The sequence below is a fragment of the Cervus elaphus genome, chromosome 7, assembly GCF_910594005.1.
Source record: "Cervus elaphus chromosome 7, mCerEla1.1, whole genome shotgun sequence".
Taxonomy (NCBI): Eukaryota; Metazoa; Chordata; class Mammalia; order Artiodactyla; family Cervidae; genus Cervus; species Cervus elaphus.
The window spans coordinates 22815605-22841884 of NC_057821.1; the positions used below are offsets into that span (position 1 = coordinate 22815605).

Consider the following 26280-nt stretch of genomic DNA (forward strand, 5'->3'; position numbering starts at 1 on the left):
CATTGTGTGCTGAGACGCCCATGGTGCTTGCAATTGCAGCCAGTGGAGCCGAGTAAATTCTGAATGAATTTTCATTTGAAAGACCAAGGTAAAGGAATTTAAATTCTCAAAAAATACTCTGTTCCGTGAGGGGCCTCCTTAGAGATCACTCTCTTTCAGACTTGGAAGTTTAGAGCAGCAAAATCATTTTCTTCAGAATAGACAAAAATACATAAGCACTCTGTACTGTCTTCCTATTTGTCTGGGTCCCATTCCTTTTTATTCTTTTCCATTGTATCCTGTCAGAAAGATAGGTTTAGAAAACATCCATCTCTAAATCAAGATGAGTTTTCAGTGCCTTTTACACCATAATACTAAATGTATTAGAAAGAGGAGGAATGAAAATACTCATGGTGATTTTTTTCACCTGACGTCATAAACTCCTCCCTTCCTCTTGTTGTGGATAGCCTGTCTTTCTCCTGCCCTCCTCTTTCTGCATAGAAGGGAAGTAAGGTTGAAGAATTAACCAGCCTTGGACACAGAAGAAGACACTGCACTGCCACGCAGTTTAAGACCTCAGTTCCAGACTGAACTCTCAACATTAGGTAAGCATTTATTCATTAGAACAACAAATATCAAGTCATTGTTTATAATTACAAGCAGAAATGGGAGACATAGAAAGAGGAGAGATGAAATTCAATGTTGTATAGGAAGACCAAACTATATTTAGGTTTATAGGAAAAGGTAATTTCTTGCTGTTGTTTTGGGGTTTGGGGGTGCTTTTGTTTCTTTGCTCTCTTAAGTTTTGATATGGAGAAAATAAGCCTTACAAAATATAAAATTATTTGCATCGTGACATGGGCACACTAGAGGAACAGACAAGAATCTCTCTAAACAGGAAAACTATCATCTGAAAAATAATCAGTGCTATTAGATTACAAGTACTGTAAGAAGTTCTTTATTTCCTCCTTAACAAACATTCACTATTGTATTATAACGTGGTATGCTGCGCTAGCCACTCAGTCATGTCCGACTCTTTGTGACCCCGTGGACTGTAGCACCCCAGGATCCTCTGTCCATAGGCTTCTCCAGGCAAGAATACTGGAGTGGGTTCCCATTGCCTTCTCCAGGAGATCTTCCCAACCCAGGGATGAAACCCAGTCTCCCGCATTGCAGGTGGATTCTTTACCGTCTGAGCCACCAGGGAAGCCCATAAATGGCATATCACATCATAAAAACAGAGACCTTATGTTTTATTTATTTATAAGAATGAATTCTAGGAGCGTGCCGTGCCTTTCTTGTCTGATTAATATTAATAACATATTTTAGCTGCTTGCTGTGTCCTGATGGGCACCCAAATGCCTCAAGAAACCTCAGTTCCTAAAACTTATGTTGAGTATAATTATTTTCCTTGAGACAGTGACTCTGCTAGTGATAAAATTTTGGCTAAAGGAGGTACAAACCTTTACTTTCCTATTCAAGAACAGGTGTTTATTTAGAAACAAACTCACAGACATAGAGAACAGACGTGATTTCCAAGAGGTGGCGGTGGGGAGGGATGGATTGGGAGTTGGGGATGAGTGGATGCAAGCTATCATATATAGAATCATATATACACATACACGTATACACATATCGTATACACATATCATATATGTGTATATAGCACAGGAAACTATGTTCAATATCCTGTGATAAACCATAACGAAAAATAGTGTACATATATATATATAAGAAATCACTTTGCTATACAGCAGAATTTAGCACATTGTAAATGGACTATACTTCAATAAAATAATTTTTTAAAGAACATTGGCTTATCATAGGGAATTTATAATTGAGTCATGTTCAGTTCAGTTCAGTTCAGTCACTCAGTCGTGCCTGACCCGTGAACTGCAGCACGCCAGGCCTCCCTGTCCGTCACCAACTCCTGGAGTCCACCCAAACCCATGTCCACTGAGTTGGTGATGCCATCCAACCATCTCATCCTCTGTCATCCCCTCCTCCTCCTGCCCATATAACATTCTGATCTTACACTTTTCAGAGTTAATAGTTGTCATTATGACTTTCTAATGGGATTCCAAATAAAAAATATTTTATGAGACTATTTTTCATTCTTACTCTCTGAGAATTTGTTTTCTTTTTTGTTAGCTTTAAAATTTATCTTCATCTTTAATAAAGAAAGATCCTTATGAAATTTACCACTTTTTCACTAAAGGATATTGTCTAGTGTTGTATATTAATTACAGTGTCCTCTTTGTGTGAACCCATAGAACTGTCTCTCTGATTTTAATGTCACCAATCTGTGACCCTGCAAAATTTGTGAGTCAAAAGAGCTGGTTAGCCTAGAAAGATAAACTGAAGCCAGAGCAAGGTAGGTTTTGATTATATAGAAGTTAGAGAACTGGACTTAAGTTAGAAATGACTAAGTGAAATTTGAGCAAATGCTCTGGTAAAAAGTATAAGGATAATTTTATGGGCAGTCTGAATCATGTTTATTTCTCTTTGTGTTAGCTGCTAGAAAGCTTAGAGTAAAATATGGACCCTTACCTGCAAGTATAGTTGATTTTCATTGTTCTTGATAAGGTTCAAAAAGTCACCTGTGAACACTGTCCTAATTATTTTTGAACCACTGATCCTAAGGAAAATTCAAGATTAGATTCCTGCAAGCCTCTGGTCACAAGGTTTTTATCGGCAGATCAATACATAACTTTGTTATATGTGTATTTTCATTTAAAGGCACATTACTTAATGTATCTTGTTGATTATCACTGAACTTACAATCAAGAGCATTATAACCCATGCCTAAAAGAAACTTATCCAATATATGTATTTTCTCTAGGAAGGTACATGACAGCCTTTTTGCACGTAGGAACACTAAACAGCACTTAAGCACTATGCTTGGGGGCCATTTTCAACAGTGAAATAGCCAACAAAAAGCAAAAATGCAAAAGAACATGGCACTGGGACTTCCCTGGTGGTCCAGTGGTTAAGATTCCACACTTCCAATAGGGAGTTGCAGGTTCCATCAATGGTGTGGGAACTAAATCCCAACTAAGACAAACCAAAAAACAAAAAAAAAAAAAAAAAACACAGCACTAACTAGACGTGTAAAGGACTTGTTTGCAGTAGGGGAGCTTGAACAAGAAGTCAGGTTCTTCAGCTTCAACTGGCTGAAGATGTGGGCATTGGGAGGCTCCAATTTTTCACTGCCCTATCCATGTCCACAAATGACTTCAGGATCACTGTCAGTACTCATTTGAAGTTACAAATAACTTTTAACAAGTAGGTGAATTCACAAATATGAAACCCATGAATAAAGAGGACCAACCCTACATGCAAGATTGTACTCTATATGCCTTGCCTGCCTACTTCACTCGTAACTCCGTATTTCTTTTGCATCTTTGTGTTTCCGGTAGCAGGAATTTTTATTTTAGTTTAATTTTTTATGTATTTTTCCTGTGTGTATAAGTGGTTTTGAACCCTTCGGGGAACAAACCAAGCAATTAATAAGCAAATCAGCTACAAGTATTTAGAATTCCTCTTCTTTGCACTAGCAACCTTACTACATAATTGTATACAAAAAGATCTCTGAACATCAAACCTAGGAAGAGAAACATGATCAACTTCTCTTTAAAATCATTTCATTTCATTTTCTCTCAAAAGACTTTGAATTAGAATTAGTGAATGTGTTTAACCTAAGGGTTTACTAAGAAGTTAAGATTGCATTTAGAGATGAGGTGAATGAGTGAAGAGTCAAGCAGATACAGGATGAGGAGATAGTTGCTATACTTCCTTATCTGTTCATCCTCAACTCTGAAAACTTCCTCTTTTCAGGGCTAACAGTCCTTCATATCTCTTCCGACTCTTGCTGGGAATGCAAACACCTCAGACATACCCTTCAGTGGACTGGAGCCCAGGGGGCCTGATCATAAGAAACATGCTTCTTAGAAGTTCAGACTCACATAAACTATATGACAGAGATTTATGATGATGGATTTTAAATAAATCTACAGTCATACATTCTGAGTATCTCAGCCACACAGAGATGCCACATAGAGAAGTCAAGTAGCTTTCTCTGTCTGAAAAATGTATTGTAAAGAAATAATCCAGCAGAAGCCTAGGTTCTCAACGTTTAGTTATCTTTGCATCCAAGTGCCTGGCTGCTCAGGGTAGGGAAAAAGAGTAAATTGGATAAACTCTATCACACTGGATAGAGGGAAAAAAAAAACTTTTTTTTTTCTCTAATTCAGTCAAGACCTGATTGGAAATATGGGGGGTGGGGGGCGGCGGGGGAAGTTTTCTTGGAAACAAAATGCCATGGGACAGAGCCCCCAAAATCTACAAAATGCAATTAGATAAGAATGCATGGAGTTGTGTACGTTACATTTAGGCCCTTTACATCCCTTAATTTTATCGGACTAAAATGAGCCTCCGCCTTTGCTCACATCTGATTCATCTTTAAGCTAGGTATTTCTCTCCTCTTAACCACCTGACCCACTCAAGTTTTTCTCTGGTCTTTGCCCCACATTGTGAAAAGAAGTTTCCCTACTTAACCTAAGACTCTTCCTCTGAGCTTCATATCATGCATTCAACAACTACTTTCAGCGACCTTACTGTGTGCCAGGCCCTGTGGTAGGTGCTGGGGATACAGCGGAGCACAGAGCAGACATGGGTCTTTCTTCATGCAGCTCATAGGCTCCTTAAGACAGGCTTATACCAAAGAAAACACAAATAAATATAAAGTTACAACTGTTGGCCTGTCCTGAAGGAAGAATTCAGAGTACAGTGAACATGTGTAACAGAAGACTTAACCCAGTGTAGACACTCACATCTCCCCAGGATCCAGTTTTGTGAACTTTCCATTTCCAGTGATTCTGATTGACACATCCCAGGGCCTCCTTCTCTCTCTCTTTCTTCCCTCTTCAGAGGAAGATGGCATTCAGAATTAATCTTAAAAAAGATTGGTGGTACAAGATGAACCTGTTTGCAGGGCAGGACTAGAGACCCAAAGGTAGAAAACAGACATGGGGACACAGTGAGGGGAAGGGAAGGGTGAGATGATGCGGAAGACTAGGATTGACATATATACCCTGTGCTGTGCTTAGTCACTCATTCGTGTCCGACTCTGTGCGACCCCATGGACTGTAGGCCACCAGGCTCCTCTGTCCACGGGGATTCTCCAGGCAAGAATACTGGAGTGGGTTGCCATGCCCTCCTCCAGAGGATCTTCCCAACCCAGGGATTGAACCCAGGTCTCCCGCATTGCAGGCAAATGCTTTACAGTCTGAGCCACCAGGGAAGCCCAAGAATACTGGGGTGGGTAGCCTATCCCTTCTCCAGGGGATATTCCTGACCCAGGAATAGAACTGGGGTCTCCTGCATTGCAGGCGGATTCTTTACCAGCTGAGCTACCAGGGAAGCCCAACATATATACACTACCGTACGTAAATAGCTAGCTACTGGGAACCTTCAGTAGGGCAGAAGGAGCTCAGCTCCGTGCTGTGTGACGACTTAAATGGGTGGGATTGAGGGGGTGGGAGGGAGGTCCAAGAGGGAGGGGATAATGTATACATATAGCTGATTCCCTTCATTATACGGCAGAAACTAACACAATATCGTAAAGCAATTACACTCCAATTAAAAAAAAAAAAAGAAAAGAATTACACCCTCATCCCTATGCAGTGAGGCTACTGGGGAGACTGACAAGCCCCATAGCAACCCTTGCAAGGCGGCTGGCTGCTGTGGCTTTGTCCTGGAGTACCACATCCCTGTCCCCAGTGGCACTAGCATCATCCCAGCCCCTGTGTCTAAGAAATTACTGACAATAGCTTGAATTGGTGACTTTCTGTACCTCTGCCAGGGGCTGTACTGCCTCCATGGGCAACTTTCCCAAGGCCATTTTTTTTTTTGGATGCACTTGCTGAAACATATTTACCTGACCAAAGATTGAACCCATGTCCTTGACAGTGAAAGCAAGGAGTTCAGTTCAGTCACTCAGTCGTGTCCGACTCTTTGTGACCCCATGAATCGCAGCACACCAGGCCTCCCTGTCCATCACCACCTCCTGGAGTTTACTCAAACACATGTCCATCGAGTCGGTGATACCATCCAGCCATCTCATCCTCTGTCGTCCCCTTCTCCTCCTGCCCCCAATCCCTCCCAGCATCAGGGTCTTTTCCAATGAGTCAGCTCTTCGCATGAGGTGGTCAAAGTATTGGAGTTTCAGCGTCAGCATCAGTCCTTCCAATGAACACCTAGGACTGATCTCCTTTAGGATGGACTGGTTGGATCTCCTTGCAGTCCAAGGGACTCTCGACTCTTCTCCAACACCACTAAATAACTTTTGATGCCATTTCCAAGACCTACAACTAGCTCACTCCTGAAAGAGATGGTATTCACCAAGTCTTCATATTAGGAATTCACCAACCATCTTAAGACCCACACCAGAGTTTCTCTGCAGAAGACCCTGGCTCTAGTTGTAGCCACCATATCATTTTACATGAGAAAAAGTGAATGAAGCCCAGTTTAAAGAAACAAACAAACAAATGAACCAAAAAGACAAAGAAAAACTTCAAGGATCTTTCTGGGTAGATTTAAATACTAACAGACAAAAATTAAATACATCCTTTCATGTTTTTAATTAGGGGTGGAATTACTAGCTCTCCACTCTCCAGAGAACATGCCGGTTCTTAACTGTTCTACCAAATTACTGATCCTGGAAAAAATGCTGAAGAGTCACTTTCCTGAATCACTTAAGGTATGAAACATTGAATAGTTCTATCTTCTTTGTTTTATTAATCTGTGAAATAACATCAGACTTATAGCTGTTTCCCAACTTTTCTTGATGGTAAGATGTGAGTACTTAGTAAACATACAGTTTCCCAGTCCCCTCCTGCTAGAGGTTGATTCAATGGATTGGGGATACAATGCAGTAAGTTATATTTTTGACAGTCTTGCTAGATACCTTCTAGGAAAATTCAGGCTGTGCTGGACTGGACTATTTATGAAGTAAATTTCAGTTCTAAATTTTATTAAATAGCAGAAGGGTAATTTCTTACTTGTTAAATTTTTATTTTTTAAAAACTTCTAAATTCAGATTAGTTGACTTGACCTGAATGGTATGTATAATTTTTTTTAAATATCTTTCACATTATCTCATTTGAGCTTCAAAAACACCTAATCAATCCCTCTCTAAAATTAATTCCTCTGTAATATTAAAACCTCTGAATAGGCAGATATTTATATTACAATTTTATAGATAATATTACTGAATAACTTCCCCATTTCCAGGTGCTAGAATTCAGATTTAAATCTAAATTATCACATTTCAAATTGAGTGTTTTTTGGAAATGCCTGCCTCTCACAACAACATCTGAAGTAAGAATTAAGGAAATGAACCGTATAGGCATAGATGCCTTTCTGAGAAATCTCCTCTTTCATAGCTGCTTAGCTCTTTGCTCCTAATTTCTTATTTTTCCTACCCTGAGTCTTTTTATCCCTAAATCTCTTTATCCTCCTTTAATGATTTCATTGTTATATAATGCCTGGGTTTGTTCTCTGACCACTGTTTCAAAATACCCTTTCAGGAAACACTAAGTCCTTTTGTGAATAAAAAAGATAAAGAAACCATAGTCTCAGTTGTTTCCTCTTCCTCCATCCACTGGAATTTATAGCTGCATATTTTATAATTCCACTGCCATCTCCCTCCCCCTGTGGTTTCAACCCATGCCAAAGCTTTCAGTTGGTTCTGATCTTTACAAGCTAGTTATTTTTTCAGAATCTGAATATTGTAAAGAAGTTTTTTTTTTCTTCTAACTGTGTGAACATTTCAATCATGTTTAAGTTCCATTCTTGAATAAGGATTATGCTTTCCTCATGTGAAACTATTTTAATAAATGTATTACTCCATACACGTAAGATCATGAATTCCAGACTTTAATCATGAAGAGAACAAGCATGACCTTTCCAGGTTACTTTCGTTTGTGGATTTTCACTAAGTATGATCCATGTTGCACATTAGGATTAGACTACATTTGGAAAGATACAGTCTATGCAAAAATTTGAGTGAGGTCTCAGTTTGGGTAAGACAGAAGAGAGTTGGATCATCTTCTAGGCATTGAGATGAGGTGAGTGATTTGAACTAAGATAGTGATAAAGGAGATAAAATGTAGGCTCTGAAGCCCTTATAATTTAACTTTTTTCTTTGAAGTATAACACTAGAAAGGGCTTGACAGGTGGTGCTAGTGGTAAAGAAACTGCCTGCCAATGCAGGAGACATAAGAGCCCCTGGGTTGGGATGATCCCCTGGAGGAAGGCATGGTAACCCACTCCGGTATTCTTGCCTGAAGAATCCCATGGACAGAGGAACCTGGAGAGCCATGTCCATAGGGTCACAAAGAGTCAGATAGGACGGAAGCAAATTGGCACATACCCACATAACACTAGAAAGTGCGCAAAACAGGATACAGCTCAGTGAATTTTCTCAAAGTGAATATCTATGTAATTTCTACTCCATTCAAGAAAGAACAGTACATCAAACACCATTCTTCCCCCACTCCATACTCTTTTCCTGTCAATATCTTTCCCTGGTCTCCCATAGCAACCACTATTAACTTCTAAAGTCATCATTTAATTCTCCCTGTCTTTGAATGTAGTATAAATTGGATCACACAGTAAGTATCTTTTTGAACTTAGCTTCTCTGGCTGGACAAGCTCAATACCATGTTGCTCTTTTGTAATCCATGGTAGGAATATGCCACAATTTATTTACTTATTCCACTGTGGCTAGATATTGTTTCCAGTTTCTGTCTACAGTATTATAAAGATGCTGCTGTCAACACTGGCCTATAGCTTAGCTCTCCTCCTTACCACCACAACTTTATCTTCTCTAGAAGCACACAGGTAACATAGGAAAGTTGCTTTGTGGGACAGACATCTTTGATTCTTAGTGGAGAAGAAAGTGTGAAAAGTCACAGAACGGAATTCTAAGATACTTCAGCATTATTTAGTCAATAAGCCTTTGGTCATCTCTGTCAGACTCCATGGATAGAACAGTGAATAAGACATAGTTACAACCCTCAGGGAACGCTTAAACAGACCTGCTCTATCAAATCTGAAATGCAGGATATGCTTTTGGTTTTTTTTCTGGGGGACAGTATCTCAGTCTCAAGTGATATTTAATTGTAATTCAGGGTTGAAAGAGTGGTTGTACTTCACATATGATGTTCAGATAGTGTAGTAAACTTCAAAAGCAGCTGCACATCAAAATTATCCATAGAACTTTTATTTATTTATTTATTTATTTCACAAAAAAGGGAAGTTTATTGCTGACTCGAGTCAGGGCTCACTGCTGCAACCAACGCAGTGGTGCAGGGTCAGAAAGCGCTGAGCCCGAGCTGTTACCCAATTTATAAGGTGTGCATAAGCAGTTGGTAGCTGGCTTAAGTGGATTGGTTACATGTTTGCAAAGTAATCTTATTGGCTCAAACCTTCACGGAAACTTGGGCGTTCGCGGGCTTTTCAGCTTTCCCCTGATAGGTTCCCTTTTCCTTACTGGGCGCATATTGATTGGCTGGCTCCAGGTGGCCTGATAATCATGTTACCCTGGAAAACCAGGCCTACTCTTAATCTAGGCTGCCTATCATGGCGCAGCCTCACATTCCCCCCTGTCTTGTTGTTTCTGTGGAAGGCCCAATCATGGGTCTTCTATATCATCTGTGGGGGCAGTCGAATATTGAGATCTGAGTAACATTAGGTGGACGGACAGGCAGTGTGTTTTCCCTAACAACTCTCCCTTGAGAGACTTCATACTCAAGATGCTTTTTGGGAATTGGGGCGGAGGTCTCTTTCTTCTGTAACTTCTTCCTGCTGTGCCTGGGCGTAGGCCTGCCTAGCAGAGCAGAAGTCTCTCTATACCTGACCTAAGTTGGGGTGTTTTATACTGAGACCAGCTTTTACTCTTGTAATAACAGCAACTTAGTTTGAAACTGTTGGCGCCTCTCAGAGATAAAATAGACAGGGGCCAAACAGGAGACCTAACAGGATGGTCATCACTGGTCCCCAGAAACAGGAGGCAACATTTGGGGTGATTGGCTGGTGGTCAAGCAACAGAGCTGCGTTCTAGGAATCTTGTGTTTAGTCTGAAGTTACCATTTTTCACCTGGGTGGGGGCTCCAGTTCTGTAGAAGAACTCAAAAGACATTGTTATGCATATTTCCCTGAGTAAGAACCAGGACCGTCTCAAGGCTGTACCACCATTTGATTGTTTTCCCTCTGTTTCTGTATTTTTTCTCTTCCCTGATTAGCAACTGCTTGAATCCACCCCATGGAACTCAGGGAAGGTCAAGGAGGCCGAATAAAGCCTATATTTTACAGTACAGCAGGTCTGTACTCCAGAGTCGCCACCCCACAGAGTCCTGCTCAGCTTTAATTTAGGGAACAGGGCAACTATGACTGTGATAATCTCTTGTCAAAATGGGGCATAGGACTGCCTCAGCCTGGAGAAGAGACACTGAATTGGAAGTATTCCTGAGTTCCAAGTCCTAGATTTGAGCCTTGTATGATTAAAATCTCAATCCCTTGGTCTGCCATTTTGTTGTAACATACCCAGTTAGTAGTAGCTAGAGGAGGGATAACTGGAGTTTTAATAGACAAAATAAATCTCTTTCTTTTAGAAGAATAGGCCTGAAACCCAGTCTGGACCTGGCACTTCAGGGAGACTTGTAGCCAGGTGGCCAGTTGCCTAGTTTTATAAAAAGTAAGGTAGAAGTTACTAGCTTCCAGCAGACATTGTTTTGAGAATGGTGGCATCTAAGCCTGACATGACTCAGAAAACTCAGGTGTTTAGCAATACAATGTCTAATCTGAAATTACACCCATAGTAACACCTGGTTATTTCTCAGGATGTCTGAACCACAGCTGAGTACTCTATTTTGACTTTTAATTGTAAAATTTTTCCTTAATAGCCAAAGCAGATGGCACCATTAATGATGTCAGTGTTTCTCTATGTATGAGAAGATGCAAGAATTGGGACTCATAAAATCTCCTGAAAAGATCTAACTATCTGAAGGCCTGTTCTGCCAGTTTTTCCCAGAGCATGGAGCGCCTCATTCTTGATCTTCACCCTGAACTCCTTTCAGGGCCGTTGAAAGTCAGCAGTTGCAGTGGCCATGATATAATCTCTGTAGATGTAGATGGCAAGTGTCAATCTTCAGTTGGCAGAGCCCCTTTTTGCTCATAAACTTGACCATGATTTTGAGGGGGGCATTTCATGACCATTTTATCCCAAGGTGCTGAGAATGTCCATTCTCAGGTTTGGCAAAGATTTTGTTGACAGGCCACTCAATGTGCTGTTACTGGACTAGACCATAAAACAGTATCCAAAATTCTCTGGACCACCTGTCTTACTAGCCTCTTGGTCCAGGAAAACATTCCCTCTTGTTGCTTTTTCTCATATCTAGAGTTACACTGCCATCATCATTGATCTCATAGGGAACTATATATTATTTTATCAGAGGCCTCAGTCACACATTTGGCACTGTAAGAAATAGCAATTTTGTAAAACAGGTGAAATACAAAGAACATAGCCAGCAGTACTAGTAAAGTCACAAGTAAGACTTAAGAGCTTCCATTAGATGTAGCCCAGTATATCCCAGGTCATCTGACTTAGTCTACTCTGTACAAATCTTTATCTTTCAGGGAAATTATACATTGGCACCACCATCTATAAGGCACATAGCCCAGTTTTCTAGTGTTACTAGACTGATTATCCTTAGCATGATATAATTGTTTTCAACACAGAGGAGACTTTAAACCTAAATTACCATAGCCTGGTGTTATCTATAGAAATCCATCTTATAATTGTGGAAGATTTCTTTTTCCTTTGTTGAAACTTCTTTGTTGCTCTGATTGAGCTTGAGGAATAGAAAAAGGCTCAAATTTATGGCCAGAGTCAGAGTAGGCATTATTAATTGGCCCAGTGAGGGGATCTCGTCTGGTAGTATCACAGTGACCTGAATATGACTATAATTTTTTTTTTTAAGTAAATTTCCTCAGGGCCAACCAGTTAGAGTCTTGTAGTGGAGAAATTTACCAAGGTAACCCAGAACTAGACACAGGTAATTGGCCACAAACCCAACAATTGGATTGATTTCTAAAACTGGCATAGAATCAGGCCTATGATAGAAAAGCATTTGATTTATATGCAAAGGTCTAAGAAGTCAAGAAAACATTATAAATGATCATACGAAGCAGATCCAGCATCTTGGGCAAGCTGTCTACCTCTGATGTTGCTGTCTTCTCATCCTGGTGTAGTGTAGTTTCTCTTGTTTGAGCATCATTTTAAGGTGAGATCAGGTCAGCTGTCTTCTCTATAGACCAATCCAGTGTAGGGGCCTTTGGAAGTGGGAATTAATCTAAGAGTTAATTTCTCTTCAGTTTCATTGTGCATGAGCTAGTTAAGAGTACCTGATGAAAAGTCCTTCCATTCAGGTTGGAGACAGTCTCTTAAATTATGTCTTTTTCCAGTCCTGGTTGCAGGTCATGAGGCATCTGATCTTCATCCAAACATAGATTACTGAGATAAGCTTCAGAAACAAACTTTCACATTAATATCACATAACAGCAAAGAACTATCTGAGAAATGAGTCTTACTACATGCAGACCTCCATTAACAAACTGGGATTTAACATTTTTTTGAAATATCTTTTTCTCCCTAAAGTTACCCTCATTTTTATCAAGTACAACCAAATTAAGGCTAGTTTGCTTGCAAAATAGGTCTCTTTTCACTAATTTTGGTCTGATGATTTATATAACCATAATTGATCATAGACTTTTTATTTTGCTGAAACACTTATTGGATCTCAGACTGAACTTTTAATATAAAACAGGACTGGGAAACTCACACCAAAGGCTTATCACAGATTTTGCCTAACAAATCTAGGTGAACTCTTTTCTTTTTAAGGTCTCGAAAATTCCTTGAGATTTTTGTACCTGTTAGTGAGATAACCTTCTTAGCTCATTTGATAAACTTACTGGAAACCTAAGAGTTTCAAATTTCTGGAGGAGTCAGATAGAGAGAAAATATAATTGTTTTGTTTATAACATGTAATTTTACCAAATTATTTTTATAACTAGTTTGAGAGGAAGGTTTTTCCTATTCCCGGAAAACACACGATTTAAACCTGTAATTTCTCAGATAGAAACCATAAGTTATAAGCATATTCGCTGGTTCATTCAGTCCTTTGTTAACTTTTGTGAAGTCATCAGGTTTTTCATTAGAATACCAAGACGTATCAAAATGTTAAGAACTCCATATACTTTCTAGGATATCTGTATTAGTAATTTTTCATACATTATAACATGAGTGGATTTATTACTCATTTGATAATCTTTTTCATGTAATATAACCAACCAAATAAACAGTTTAATATCCCTCTTTGGGATGTTTCAGGGGCCCTCTGAAACACCCCAAAGTTAGCTAGATGTCAAAGGAACTTCAAAAGAATTCGATTTAGGAAGTTTTATCGAAAAGGTCAATTAAAAGCTTTAGAACATTTGGTCAGATTTAGTCAATGTTGATGGGTGTATCATTTAGCTTGTTGATATGTCACAATGGGCGTAAATACCAAGGCTCAAGGTCTAGTGAAAGTCAGCTCAGCTATCTTGGACCTAATTGGCTCTAAGCAGTTTTCTTACAACCATGTCATTCCTAACAAAATTCACTTATCTAACTAATTGTAATCCAATTTTAGAAAATCCTGATCATGCATAACTCTTTTTAGTATTTTTTTCATACTTTACTGAAAGCACACTTCCTGCTTTCCTTTAGCAATCAAGAGCTAACTTTTATATTAGCATTTTATAGATTGGTGAGCATAAATACCAGTGATAATTTCTAAAACTCTTGCTTTCTTAAAACATTTTAGGATGGCATCGAACATTATTCATTTATAGTCCCAAATCTCTTTAGTTTTTCTGTAAAAGGAAATCAGTGTTTAGTAGTAAATGTTTCAAAATCTTATTTCATTTGGAAATGACCTAATTATTTAATAGACTTCCAATACTTAGTTTAGCACAACCCTTAGAAATTCAAGTTACGCCAATCTGGGGAGACCATTGTAGACAGATATTCTTAAAGAATAATTATTCTTAATAGTTATTCTTAATAATAATTATTCTTAATAATTATTCTTAATATAATATTCTTTATATGCAAACTCATACCTCATTTACATTTTTTAGAAGTTTTTTCACTCGAGGTAATTTCCTTGTTGACAAACTTGTAATAGGTATAATATTTAACTTATATTAAACCTAGGTACAACGAAAATATTCTACTTGATGTTAATTACTCTAAGACATGTCTATATTAGATAGGTCAACAAACAAACATTAATATCAAGTATTTAGTACTGAATATTTCCCAGTTCACCTAAACCTGGAATTTATTGTTTAATTTAGAATTATTTGATTTGTAAGTGCTTACCCCTTTTTTTTAAGCCAATTAAATAGAGCTCATTTACAAATTAACCTAAAAAATATTTTCCAGAGACAAAGACATACCAAAACATATTTAGACAGACACAGTGCAAGATCTAGCTTCATTTTCTAAGTTTGGTTATGAATTAGATATTACAATATAAAATTTACTAGTTTATAAAAAAAGTTGAAATAAATAACATTTTTAAAGGCTTTTTTCCTTTTTCTCTCAGTCTCAGGAGTTAGAGATGGTCTAGATAAGTGTTCCTGAGAGCCGTGGTCTCATGGCACAGGAAAAGAAAATCAAGTTTTAACAAAATGGCGGCAGGTCTAAATGGTGGCCAGACAAAACAAAATGGCCGTCACAAATCACAACACAGAACAGAGTTAAAACACACACATATAAACCTGGCAGTCCTCATCAGACACTCCCTTAAATACAAGAATACAGTCTCTCAGAAAACCTTCTATAGAGACACAAAACTTCAGATGTCTTCAAAGATTTCAAAAGGAGGAAAGGAAGCCAGGTTGAAAGAAGGAGGAGGAGGAGGCGGGAAAGGGGGGCAAAAGGGGTGGACTTACAGATGTCTCCTGCCACCTACAGACACCCAGGCGTTACAGGACTTTTCCCTGGGCTTCCAGAAAAGGGAGACCAGAGACAATGCCAGCACACACACAAACACGGAGAGCCAAAGACAAACACACGGACAGATAAACGTCGGCCGACGACACAGCGCAGGGTTTTTGGGCCCCCTGAATTTTCTTGCCCCCCGGTACAAGGTTTACCTTACCGAATGGCGTTCACTGCTCACCAGACTCGGGATCAGGAGAGGAACTCCCCCTCCCGCAGAGCCGGCTGCCTTCCAGTGCGCTCGCTGGCCTCAGTCTTTCGCCGGCTGGAACGTCCAATCCGTTCCCCCTTTATAGAAAGCTTTCTCCTGCGCCAGATACCTTCCTGCTTCTCAGCAGGGCCTCGGATTTACACTGGACTTTCTTGAACTGCCTGAGCACCGGTGCTATTATTTATCCTTCCCCTCTGTCCTGAAAGTGTTCTGCTTCCCCGGTCAAGGGATTCCGGACGAGTCCCCAAATGTTATGCCCGATGTCCAAATCCCCGAGTAGGAAGAGAGAAGGCTTCCAAGACAATGCAACTCGCAAAAAAAGGGAAGTTTATTGCTGACTCGAGTCAGGGCTCACTGCCACAACCAACGCAGTGGTGCAGAGTCAGAAAGCCTCCATAGAACTTTTAAAAGATATATGAGCTCTAAATCTAGATATCAGACGCTGATTCATTAAGTATTACTGACCTATGTTCCAAGTCCCTGTCTGGTAAGCCTATTGATTTGGTACCTCTCACCACTGTGCTAAAAAAACACTACGTTTTGGGAGCATTTTCATAGACTGTCATAGACGCTTTAACGGTTTTCATGTGCACTGATGAAATAACAAGGGAGAAGTCTGTATGTGTGTGGGTTGTGAATATACGTGTATATATTTATCATTTCCCCTCATGGCCATAAGTTTGCAGTAGTACAAGAAATCAAAAGAGTAATAAGCATCTGAAATGGTTAATAATATGACTAGCCATTCTTCTGGGTTCTCTGCCTTAGGTTTATGGAGCAGTGATGAACATAAATCGTGGGAATCCCTTTCAAAAGGAAGTGGTATTGGATTCATGGCCTGACTTCAAAGCCATCATCACACGGCGGCAGAAAGAGGTACAGTTTTAAAAGGCAAAAAAAGAATTGGCGCCAACTGGAATGAAAAGATGAAGTAAAGGGGAAATTGTAACCATCATAGCTTAACAAGCTATACACCTCACCATTGGCTGCTAATTTGACTGGCTTTGGCGTATCAGACATATGGAAACCTCCAGTCTAAATGTGTTCACTAGGATGCTTTCTCTAGTGTTTGACAATCCCTAGAAGCATAAAGCACATATGCTTGTACACACTAGTTTTCCCACTGGGTTGATGATTCCTTATGATCATTGACTTTGGTCATATGGATAAATATGAAAGAAGATTGAAAAAGACAGCCTCCTCCCCATTATGCCTCTGAGACAAAGGAGAGGCTCACTTGATCAAAGGTAGTGTCCTGACCTCATTAGGAAGGTACTGGAGTTCTGTATCTAGAGGATGTATTTTATGTGTTTGTGATTATGTCTTCTGTCTTAGGCTGCGACAGACAACCTGGACCATTATACTAATGCCTATGCTGTGTTCTATAAAGATGTCAATGCTTACCGACAGCTGTTGGAAGAACATGGTGTTATCAACTGGGACCAAGTTTTTCAAATACAGGGTGGGTCAAGTACAAGACACGAGACAGGCATTTTTTTTCTCCTTTTTATTATATCTATTAGATATATAAATATGATGCACTTTTCACACATATAAGCACACATATGTACAAATACACTTACATACATTTTATATATTAACAGTTTATGTATTACAGTCTTGTAGCAATACTTTTTTTTATTGCTAATGAGGTTTGGCCTTTGCGGTTGGCAGAAGGCATTTAAATGAGACTGCTTTTAAGCGATTTTTTTTTTCCAAAAAAAGGTATCAGTAAATATCACAGGATATTTCTCCTTACTACTCCTAACCCTCTCCTATCATAATCCTTTAAAGTAAATCTAATTTAAGTCTAAGCCAATAGGTAAGCCTTTGTTCTTTCTAAAGCAAATGATTGTTGAAAAAGATAATCATCTGGTCTACATAGGATAAACTGAAATGATTTTATAAGGAAAGAGTATATGTGGGCTCCAAGGAGATAACTACATAGCCATCAATGCTTCTGGAAGAACTTCAGGCCAAGAAACAGATTATGACTTTTGATTATTGGGATGGATAGCTTTGGCTTCAGTGTATCACTTGCTCTCTCAACTTTTTATAATGATTGGGAGTTGACATAGGCAATGAAGTTACTGTGTATAGCTCTTCCAGTGAAATAAGTTCCTTGATCATTTGACAAGAAGGTAGGAACCCCCATGTTAGATATGTAAATTCTGGTAATTTTTATCAGCCAGAAATAGCTGGAGCCCTCTACAAGAAAAGTTTCTGTCCACCTATAATGATTTATGTAAATTCATAACCTAAAAACTTGGGATGTTATATATATTTTTAAAAAAAATCCCCTTGCAAATGCTCAAAAAGACTTTATAGAGGCAGTTCTAAGCTCTCTCACACATTTACAGATTTACCCCTGGTATGCTGGTTAGAAGTGAGGCATAATTCAACCACTTGCTTATCTAACTAACAATTCAGAAAAATCTCACCAGGATTACTTTAATGTGGAAATGAGTATATCTCCTCCTTAATGTGAAAAGTCATGGCAGTAACTGGATGGATTTTGGTATTATTGGTTAATATCCTCAAATCCTCTGAATTCATCATTATGGAGAGACCATCCCTCTAATTGCCAATACTTTTTTTCAGAAGCTGAGCTATTAGTTGTGAGTTATACACATTTTAACTGATAGTCATCTTTCCTGAGGGTTTGGTGGGGAGAGATGTGAATTATAGCACCTAGTATAGCTGGAATGGTAAACCCCCTCATTTACCATGTAGAGTAGTACAGGCTCTTGACTTCTGATGTGGTCTCAACTGTAGGTTTCCGTGGTAAGAACTATAATCTCTCTAGGACACTGAATAGCTTCTAAGAAGTCATCAAGGTCTTTACTATTCTTATTCAGAGAACCTGAAAAGGTGGCATTTCTATAACATCTCTAAATCATGAGCCTCCCTAAAGCCTATCAGCTAGACATAAACAGCCTTTTACTTTCTGCCGCAGTGCAGGCTAGGTCAGAACTAGCCTGCTAGTTGGGCTGGTGGATAGATCAGGATTTAGGCAGTGAAGCTGCTTCAGTACTGTGTGTTTAGAGCAAGAACACACCCTGCATGGGAATGCCTTTGTCATTTTTAATCTAAGAACCATCCATAAACAATGTTAAATCAGGGTTAATCCTCTAACAGACTCAGAGGAGCCAAACTCCTTGCCATTGCCATATCCAAGGGCAAGAAACAAAAATATGCACAATTGTCCAGACAGACCCTGCTCGCTGCTCACTGCTAGCTGCATGGATGAGACAGCTTGTCTACAGGAGGACCAGCCTGAAAGTTTCAAAGGCCTGCTCCCTGGTAACTATGAACCAAAAAAATGTCCTCAAGTTCTGGCTTATTCGGTTAGCAACCCTTCCCCTTCTAAGGAGGTGGAGTGAACAATAGCAGATGAGAAGCGGAGGTTCCTTCTTTCTTGAGAAAGGAGAAAATCATTTGTTAAAAATGATACCCTGTCAACAGATAGAAGGACGTGATCCACAGCACCATGGAGAGATGATCGGCAAAATCTAAACAACAAATCCTGTGGTTTGGTGATTAGAGGCCTTAACCAGCAGGATTCGCTGACAAAAGAAGTTTTTAAAGGGGGGAGAGAGGAGTTTAGTGGGAATCGAAAGATCTGTTGATGAAAAGACTCACAGGACAAAAAGTGGGCAAAATCAAACTACAGTGTTTAAGGATGCAGGCTTGGATAATAAAACTGTAAAGAAAACAAGAAAATGGTTATCTTAAAAATTATTATAATGATTATTTTTGGAGGAGAGAGAAGGAATTGTGATTAAAAGATTGGGAGACTGATACCATACAAGGGAGCTCGTCAAATTCTATCTGTGGCTTTAGAAGTAGTTAAAATGTATGCAATTATTACTAATTAAGCTATCCTTTTTATGCAGTTTTTGTTACCTGTTACATCTTATAAGTCTAAAAGGTTATGTTTTAATGTTAGGATGACTTTTAGAAAGAATTGACTCAGTCTAACTTAGGAGAAATAAATTCTGTTGGAACTAACATCCACACCTTGAGTCAGCACCGCTCACTGCCACTTAGATGTAATTCAGTGTTTTAATATGGAGTGCTAGCCACAGCATCTATAATTTTAATAGCATTAACTTGAAGACTTGCTTATCTTTTCTTAGACTTAACTCCCTGATGGAGAAGCCAAGGCTCAGAGCACAGTCTGTGTTCACCAGGACCTGCCATTAATGTTTTCTTCAAGATGAAGTGATTTCCTAGGAGAAGGAAACAAGCAATTAGATATGAAAGGAAGTGGGAAAGTCAGTTTCCAGAGGATTCAAGCCATCAGCAGCCAGAATGGAAAGGACAGAGCAGATCAGCATTTGGAGAAGCAGACAGTCAGTTCTAAGTAAACAAGCCCCATGTGCCATGCTGTAATTACCATCAGAACAGAGACAATGGCATTCTTGTGTACCACTCTGGAGCTGTGCCCAGCTTTACATACAACAAGAACTGAATAAGGGTTTATAGAGAATACAGTATAGCTATGACAAACGAGTGAGTTCTGGGTAAGTTAAGTTCAGAATAAACCTCACCAGTCCAAGTTTATATATTGACATTGCCATGATGGGCATTTAGGCAGGAGACTGAAAGACAGTCTTTAAAGTGAGATTGCCCTGCCAAATAAATTGAAGCTCTTTCATACTTCTAGAGCTAGAAAACATCCCTTACCCTCAGGGACTTAAGAGCAATCTTAGAAGTCAGGAAAATAAAAGTTCCCATAAGACACTGCAAATTTTAAGGGATAGTCCCATTGGAAATTCCCATGGAAGATCATGATCAACATGGATATTTGAAAATATCATACAAGACTTGAAAATCAAAGGAGTAGCTCTGATAATACATATAAGAATACAAGGTGGTTAGGATAATACAAGGTGGGAAACTGGTGGTATTGATTATACCAAGTATAGAAATACTATAACAAATTTCCTTTTGGCATTTTCAGATAAAGCGTCCACATTTTTTTTTCATTTTGTGTTTCCACATACAGGGCTGCAGAGTGAATTATATGATGTTTCCAAGGCTATTGCCGACTCAAAGCAGGTGGATGTAAAGCTAGCTTCCTTCAAGGCCGTTTGCTTATCTACGGTTTCAACTGCAGACACCAGTTCCTTGTATGTAAACCAAGTTTCTCCTTCTGGGGGAGCACTTATGCTATGGATGTACAAACTGCAGTACCCGGAGTACTTAATACCATTTAGGAATATTCTGGAATGTTGGATTTAGGTGACTGAATCTAAATGTGTGTGTGTGTTTACTCTTTTCCTTTTGCTCATAATTTCCTGCAAAATCAAATCTGTGTCTCTGTCCATAGTAATTAACTATGGACAGTTTTTTCACAGAATACACAGAAAAAATCATTTCTTGGGCATCATCCTCCTCCAAATAATTCTAAATAACTTCTGCTGTCTGCACCCAAGGTGGTTATAATTGTTTTTTGTTGTTTCAGGGATGAAGGCGTTTAACTGGCTTAAGTGTCTTTTATGCCAGGCACTAAAGTTTTAAATACGTTGTCTCTTGAATCCTTTCTACAACCCTATAAAGCAGTACCATTATTATTCCCTTTTTGAACAGAATTGAAATAACACACAGGCGCAAACTGTAGAGCCAGAAACAATCAAATCTAATTTCAGAATCCAGCCCTTCAGAACATGTGTTGGTTTATATCTGCATTCTTTTACTTCGTGGTCCCTGATCTGTCATTCACTAGTTACTTTCCATCTTGCCTTATCTTTCTGTGTGTGTGTGTATGTGTGTGTGTGTGTGTTAGTCAGGCAGTGTGTCTGATTCTTTGCGACCCCATGGACTCTAGGCTGCCAGGCTCCTCTGTCCATAGGATTCTCCAGGCAAGAACAGTGGAGAGAGTTGCCAGTTTCTTCTCCAGGTTATCTTTCTGAGCCTCAATCAGTTCTTTGTAAAAATGAACCTATAATATCTTCTTGGCGTGTTTCTTGTAAGCAAATGAAACCTGATACCTGAAAAGTACCCACTTCAGTGAATGTTACTTTTCTTCACTTCTGTGGTGTATGTTGAAGTAATTATTGAGCAAAACAAGACTAAACCTAGAAAAGAAGGGAAACTTTAAGTCACATAAAGCAACTGGATTTTATTGTTACTTTTTCAGTTATGAAAATTTTCAAACACAAGAGTTGGGAAACTAGTGTAATTAACCTCCAAAACCAATATACTTAAAAAAACCCTTAAACATCTGCCTCTTTCAATCACAAAATAATGCAGTTCTCAATTTTGTTTGTTCTTCATTCAATTCCAACTGTAACCTTTTCAACAATACATTTTCCTATTAATTGAATTAAAAAAATATAACCAAGCTTGTGCTCATTAAATATACATGTATATTTTTAAAAATATACAAAAAGTACTAGATTTATATGTTAGGAATCTTTTATCCAGACCTCTGTCTTTTCCACCCCCTGATTTATTCTAAAGGAAATATCTTAGATATTATTCCTTTATACTTAAATATTATATCTCCAAAAGAATTATTATTATTTTTTTTTTTGGCCAGGCCTCACAGCTTGTGGGATCTTATTAATCCCTGGTGGTTCAGATGGTCAAGAATCTGCCTGCAATGCAGGAGACCCCAGTTCGAGCCCTGGGTTGGGAAGATCCCCTGGAGGAGGGCATGGCAACCCATTCCAGCATTCTTGCCTGGAGAATCCCCATCGACAGAGGAGCCTGGTGGGCTACACTCCATGGGGTCACAAAGAATTGGACATGACTGAGCGACTAAGCATAGCATAGCATGGCTTGTGGGATCTTATTAATAGCTCCCCCATCAGGCATCGAACCCTGGCCCCAAAAGTGAACACATTGAATTCACTCAGGGAATTCCCAAGAAATTTTTTAATTAAAGTGCTATAGTAACATCACCTCTGTGTCAGGGGTCCCCCAGACCACCTACAAGTTCAGTGATTGGCTAAGAGGACTCACAGGACTCAATATATTTAGTTGCGGCTATAGCTTATTATAGTGAAAAGATACAAAGCAAAATCAGCACAGGGGAAAAAGGTGCTTTGGCAAAGTCCAAAGGAAACCAGGCACAAGCTTCCCAGAGGCTTCCCTGAGCAGAGTCAGACAGTATGCATTTGATTCCCAGCAATGAGTTGTGACAACACAGATAAGATTTTTTTATTGGAGGTGCCCTCTGCAAGGCATGCACAGATTTCCTAGACTCCCAGGAGGAAAACAGGTGTTCAGCATAAATTACATTGACTGTACAAACAGGCCAAGCTAACCACTCTTAACCAGTTCTGGGAATGGCAGGACTCCTCCAGTAATCCAAAAGTACCAGACACCTAGCCAAAGGCCAACCTGGCAAGCAGGTTCTCTAAAAACAGTGGCCTTAAGCCTGCTTTGTTGGCTCTTTCCTTAAAATTTTGTGAACACTATTTCCTAAATATAAAATGACCTGTTAGTAGTCACATTTCCCCAATTATCATAAAACTTTTAGCACTTTATTTGTTTTGAATAAGCACCTGGTTATTATATGCAACTGGTTAATATCTCTCTTAAGTTTCTTTTGACAGATAGGTATCCCTTTCATCTCTTTTTATTTCTTATGTTACTTTTGGTTGAAAAAAAATCAGGCTATTGGTCCTTTAGAGTTTCCCATAGTCTGTCCAATTCAATAGACATGAATTTGAGCAAATTCCAGGAGATAGTGAAGGACAAGGAGGCCTGACATGCTGCAGTCCATGGGGTTGCAAAGAGCTGCTCATGACTGAGCTACTGAACAAGAAGTCTGTTTGCTGTCATATCCCTGAAATGTTATTTAAAATTTTCCTCAATCCCCCGTCAGATTTTTTTAAATCAAATTTTCACTTGAGTTGCTCCTTTCTGCATAGGAAGTTAGACGATTTGTCTTTAAAACCTAAATCATTACCCAAATCTGTACACTTTATTTTGGATACCCGCCCTTCACATACAAGGTCATTGTCTCGAATGTCCCTCCTGAAACACATGGTTTAGTGTTTTTATTTGTAGTGACATAACTACCTGAAGCTTCTTTGACTTTGTTCTAAAGTTTATTTTCAAGAATTAAATGAAAAAATCCTATTAAGCCAGTTATTGCTTGCATTTATTTATATTCTTTCCCCCTGCTTAGTGGTTAGGCGAATGGCCCAGTTCCAGGTCTCACAGAATACCTGAAATATGAGCTAACAGTGCATAACCACTAATTAAAGAAAACATAAACTTGTACTTCATAAAGAAAGGCCTAGTACAGGACCTCCCTGGTGGTCAAGTGGCTAAGACCTCACACTCCCAGTTCAGGGAGCCCAGGTTCAATCCCTGCTCAGGGAACTAGATCTCACCTGCTACAACTAAAAGATCCAAAATGCTGAAACTAAGACCTGGAGCAGTTAAGTCATTTTAAAAAAGGACATAGTGAGAGTAATATCAGTGACCTCTTAACTGGGGATGGTCTTAGGATATTGATAACTTCAAGCATGAAAGAAAACTCAAAACACAACCAGCCCCCCAGAGACTTGCAACTAAGTAACCTGTCTCAGTTCTTAGAAACTGCAACAATTTTTGTCCTTTTTGTTTTTTTTAATCTTAACACTCATGGATTTTGAAACGTTTTTCCAGAATGTTTAGGGAAAGGTCTGAAAGAGCTAGCATTTCTTAAGCATCTACAAATGCCTAGAACATTAAGCAGTTTATATTTCTTTTCTGGACATGGTTGCATAAATATAGGAGTCTTATCCTAAAACATTTATTGTTACCAATAAAAAGGTTAGGGGCCCAAGAATCTGGACTTGTTCAAGGCCTCAGAGAGGGTGTCAGCAGACTCAGGACTTAATAAGAACAAGTCTGAGGTTTATTCTCCAGAAAAATGAAACCCTTCCCTTCAACTATTCTGAGGACAATAACAAGTGGGCATAAAATTTGAAGGAAAGACTTAGACTCAATATAATGAGTGTTTCGTCCTGTTAGAAATGAAATCCTAAAAGATGTTTGTAAGTGGTAAGTGATGGATTCTTATTTATTGAAAATATTCTAGTATTTGCAAGGCACTATCTCCAGGATGCTTTCTCAGTTTGAATCAATGTAAAAAGAGAGGTAGTTGGGGAATTCCCTGGAGGTCCAGTGGTTGGGACAGGGTACTTTCACTGCTGGGGCCAGGTTTGATCCCTGGTGGGAGAACCAGGATCCCCCAAGGTTTGAAGTGAATAAAAGAGGGAGAAATACTTGTTTGTGGTCATGTGATCCCGAGTTCATATTTCTTCCCGTCTCATTTTCTTCAAGAATGAGTTCTTCCCTACGACTAACCTACCTGAGTGTTGCTGATGTTGACTTACTCAACCAGACTTGGTCTCGGGGCGGCAATGAACAGTGTCGCCGATACATCACCAACCTCATCTCCTGCTTCCCCAGTGTGTGTGTCCGTGATGACAAGGGGAACCCCGTGTCTTGGTCTATGATGGACCAGTTTGCCACCATGTGCCATGGCTACACCATGCCTGAGCATCGCAGGAAAGGTTATAATCGGCTGGTGATCCTCACGTTGGCCAGAAAGTTGCAAAGCCGGGGATTCCCCTGTCAAGGCAACATCGTGGATGACAACACGACATCCATTAACCTCGCGAAGAGCATCCATGGTGACTTCTTGCCTTGTCGGTTCCATAGGCTGATTCTCACACCTCCATCTTTCTCTGGGCAAGTTCACCCCTAGCCCATTGGAATTCCAGGAGTTCTCTTCCTTTTTCTGAATATACACACACTCCTTAGCTGCCAATGAGGGAAAAATTAAAACTAGAATCAGGGGGACTTTAAATTGTTGAAAAAGACCAGAAGACAAACAGGCTTAGGCTGGGAAGCCCTAACTCTCCCTGTCTCAGATTTCTACGGTAGTGACGATAGGCGTCAGAAACAGCTGTGACTAGAAACAGGATAACTATCTTCCTTTAGGATCCACTGCAGGAAGAAGGTTCTAAAGCCAGCAGTCTTAGCACAGGAGCAGAAATGACTGCATGAGAACAAATGACTAACGTGGGCCTACCTGGATACTGCATTATTATTGCCCTTGGGCTTATGCCCGCTTTTCTACAACCACACCGGCATCCTACAACCATAAATAACACTCTCCTGTGCCTGCCACTGTTCTGTCTCCCCAAATCTCTTCCTACCACCTGTGACTCAGGTTCTCTGTAGACTATCCTGCCTTCCCCCCTCCCCCCCTTTAATTCCTGTCTCTTCTCTAGCCTATAGTTCTTCCCTGGGAATGTTTGAATGTAGTGGTTCTCACATTTTAGTGCACTTCAGAATCATCTGGAGGGCAGGTTGCAACAAAAATAGCTGAGTCTCTCCCCACAGCCCCTCATTCAGTGTTTGAGGATGGGTCTGAGGTCAGGCCTGAAAATTTGTAATTCTAACAAGTTTCCATTTCTCAGTTGCCTTGGATGGAGGAATGAACACACGAGCATTTTAAAAACTAGAAGCAGATGCTCTCAGCATGAAACTGGACACTGCCTATCACCTATTCCAGCCCACTTGTTCATAATCAGATTTCTCATGGAAAACTAAGAGGCCTATTTATGTAGGTGTGCATTTGACATGCAAATATAAACATACATATACATATATTTTCACTTCTTTCTTACTTCTGTATGCATCCGTACATACTCAGAGAATTGTGGTAAGATAGTAAACTAGTTTATTCTCATTAATTATGAATATTTGTGTACCAAAGAAAATAAATGACTTCTTCAAGATTATAAAGATAACCAGTGCTAGAGGTTGAGCCAGAATGGTGTTATGTTGATTTCAAACTGTTTTCTTTTCATTAGACCATGTATCTTTTTAGGAAATGTAAAAGAAATTTAAATGATTAAATAATAAAATCAACATCTCCTTCATCTTTTATTCTTGTCAGTATTTTTTTTTTTAATTTGGGTTCCAATTGCTTCTGTCTGTGTATCTTTCAAGGACAGTA

General features: G+C 39.3%; 1 protein-coding gene across 1 annotated transcript; it reads left to right on the forward strand.

The window, feature by feature from the left end:
• Positions 1-498: 498 nt before the first annotated feature.
• GLYATL3 (glycine-N-acyltransferase like 3) lies at positions 499-26014 on the forward strand. Its single transcript, XM_043907691.1, has 6 exons — positions 499-584; positions 6627-6739; positions 16071-16178; positions 16638-16764; positions 20314-20437; positions 24594-26014. Exons 2-6 carry the CDS (start codon positions 6662-6664, stop codon positions 25018-25020), a joined length of 864 nt encoding a protein of 287 aa, XP_043763626.1. The 5' UTR covers positions 499-584; positions 6627-6661; the 3' UTR covers positions 25021-26014.
• Positions 26015-26280: the final 266 nt, after the last annotated feature.

What these genes read in the sequence shown, in the direction of transcription:
- GLYATL3 (XM_043907691.1), top strand. Translation starts at nt 6,662, where the DNA reads ATGCCGGTTCTTAACTGTTCTACCAAATTACTGATCCTGGAAAAAATG. An exon ending in TCACACGGCGGCAGAAAGAG is followed by an intron (nt 16,179 to 16,637) that starts GTACAGTTTTAA and finishes CTTCTGTCTTAG; the next exon opens with GCTGCGACAGACAACCTGGA. An exon ending in CCAAGTTTTTCAAATACAGG is followed by an intron (nt 16,765 to 20,313) that starts GTGGGTCAAGTA and finishes TTCCACATACAG; the next exon opens with GGCTGCAGAGTGAATTATAT.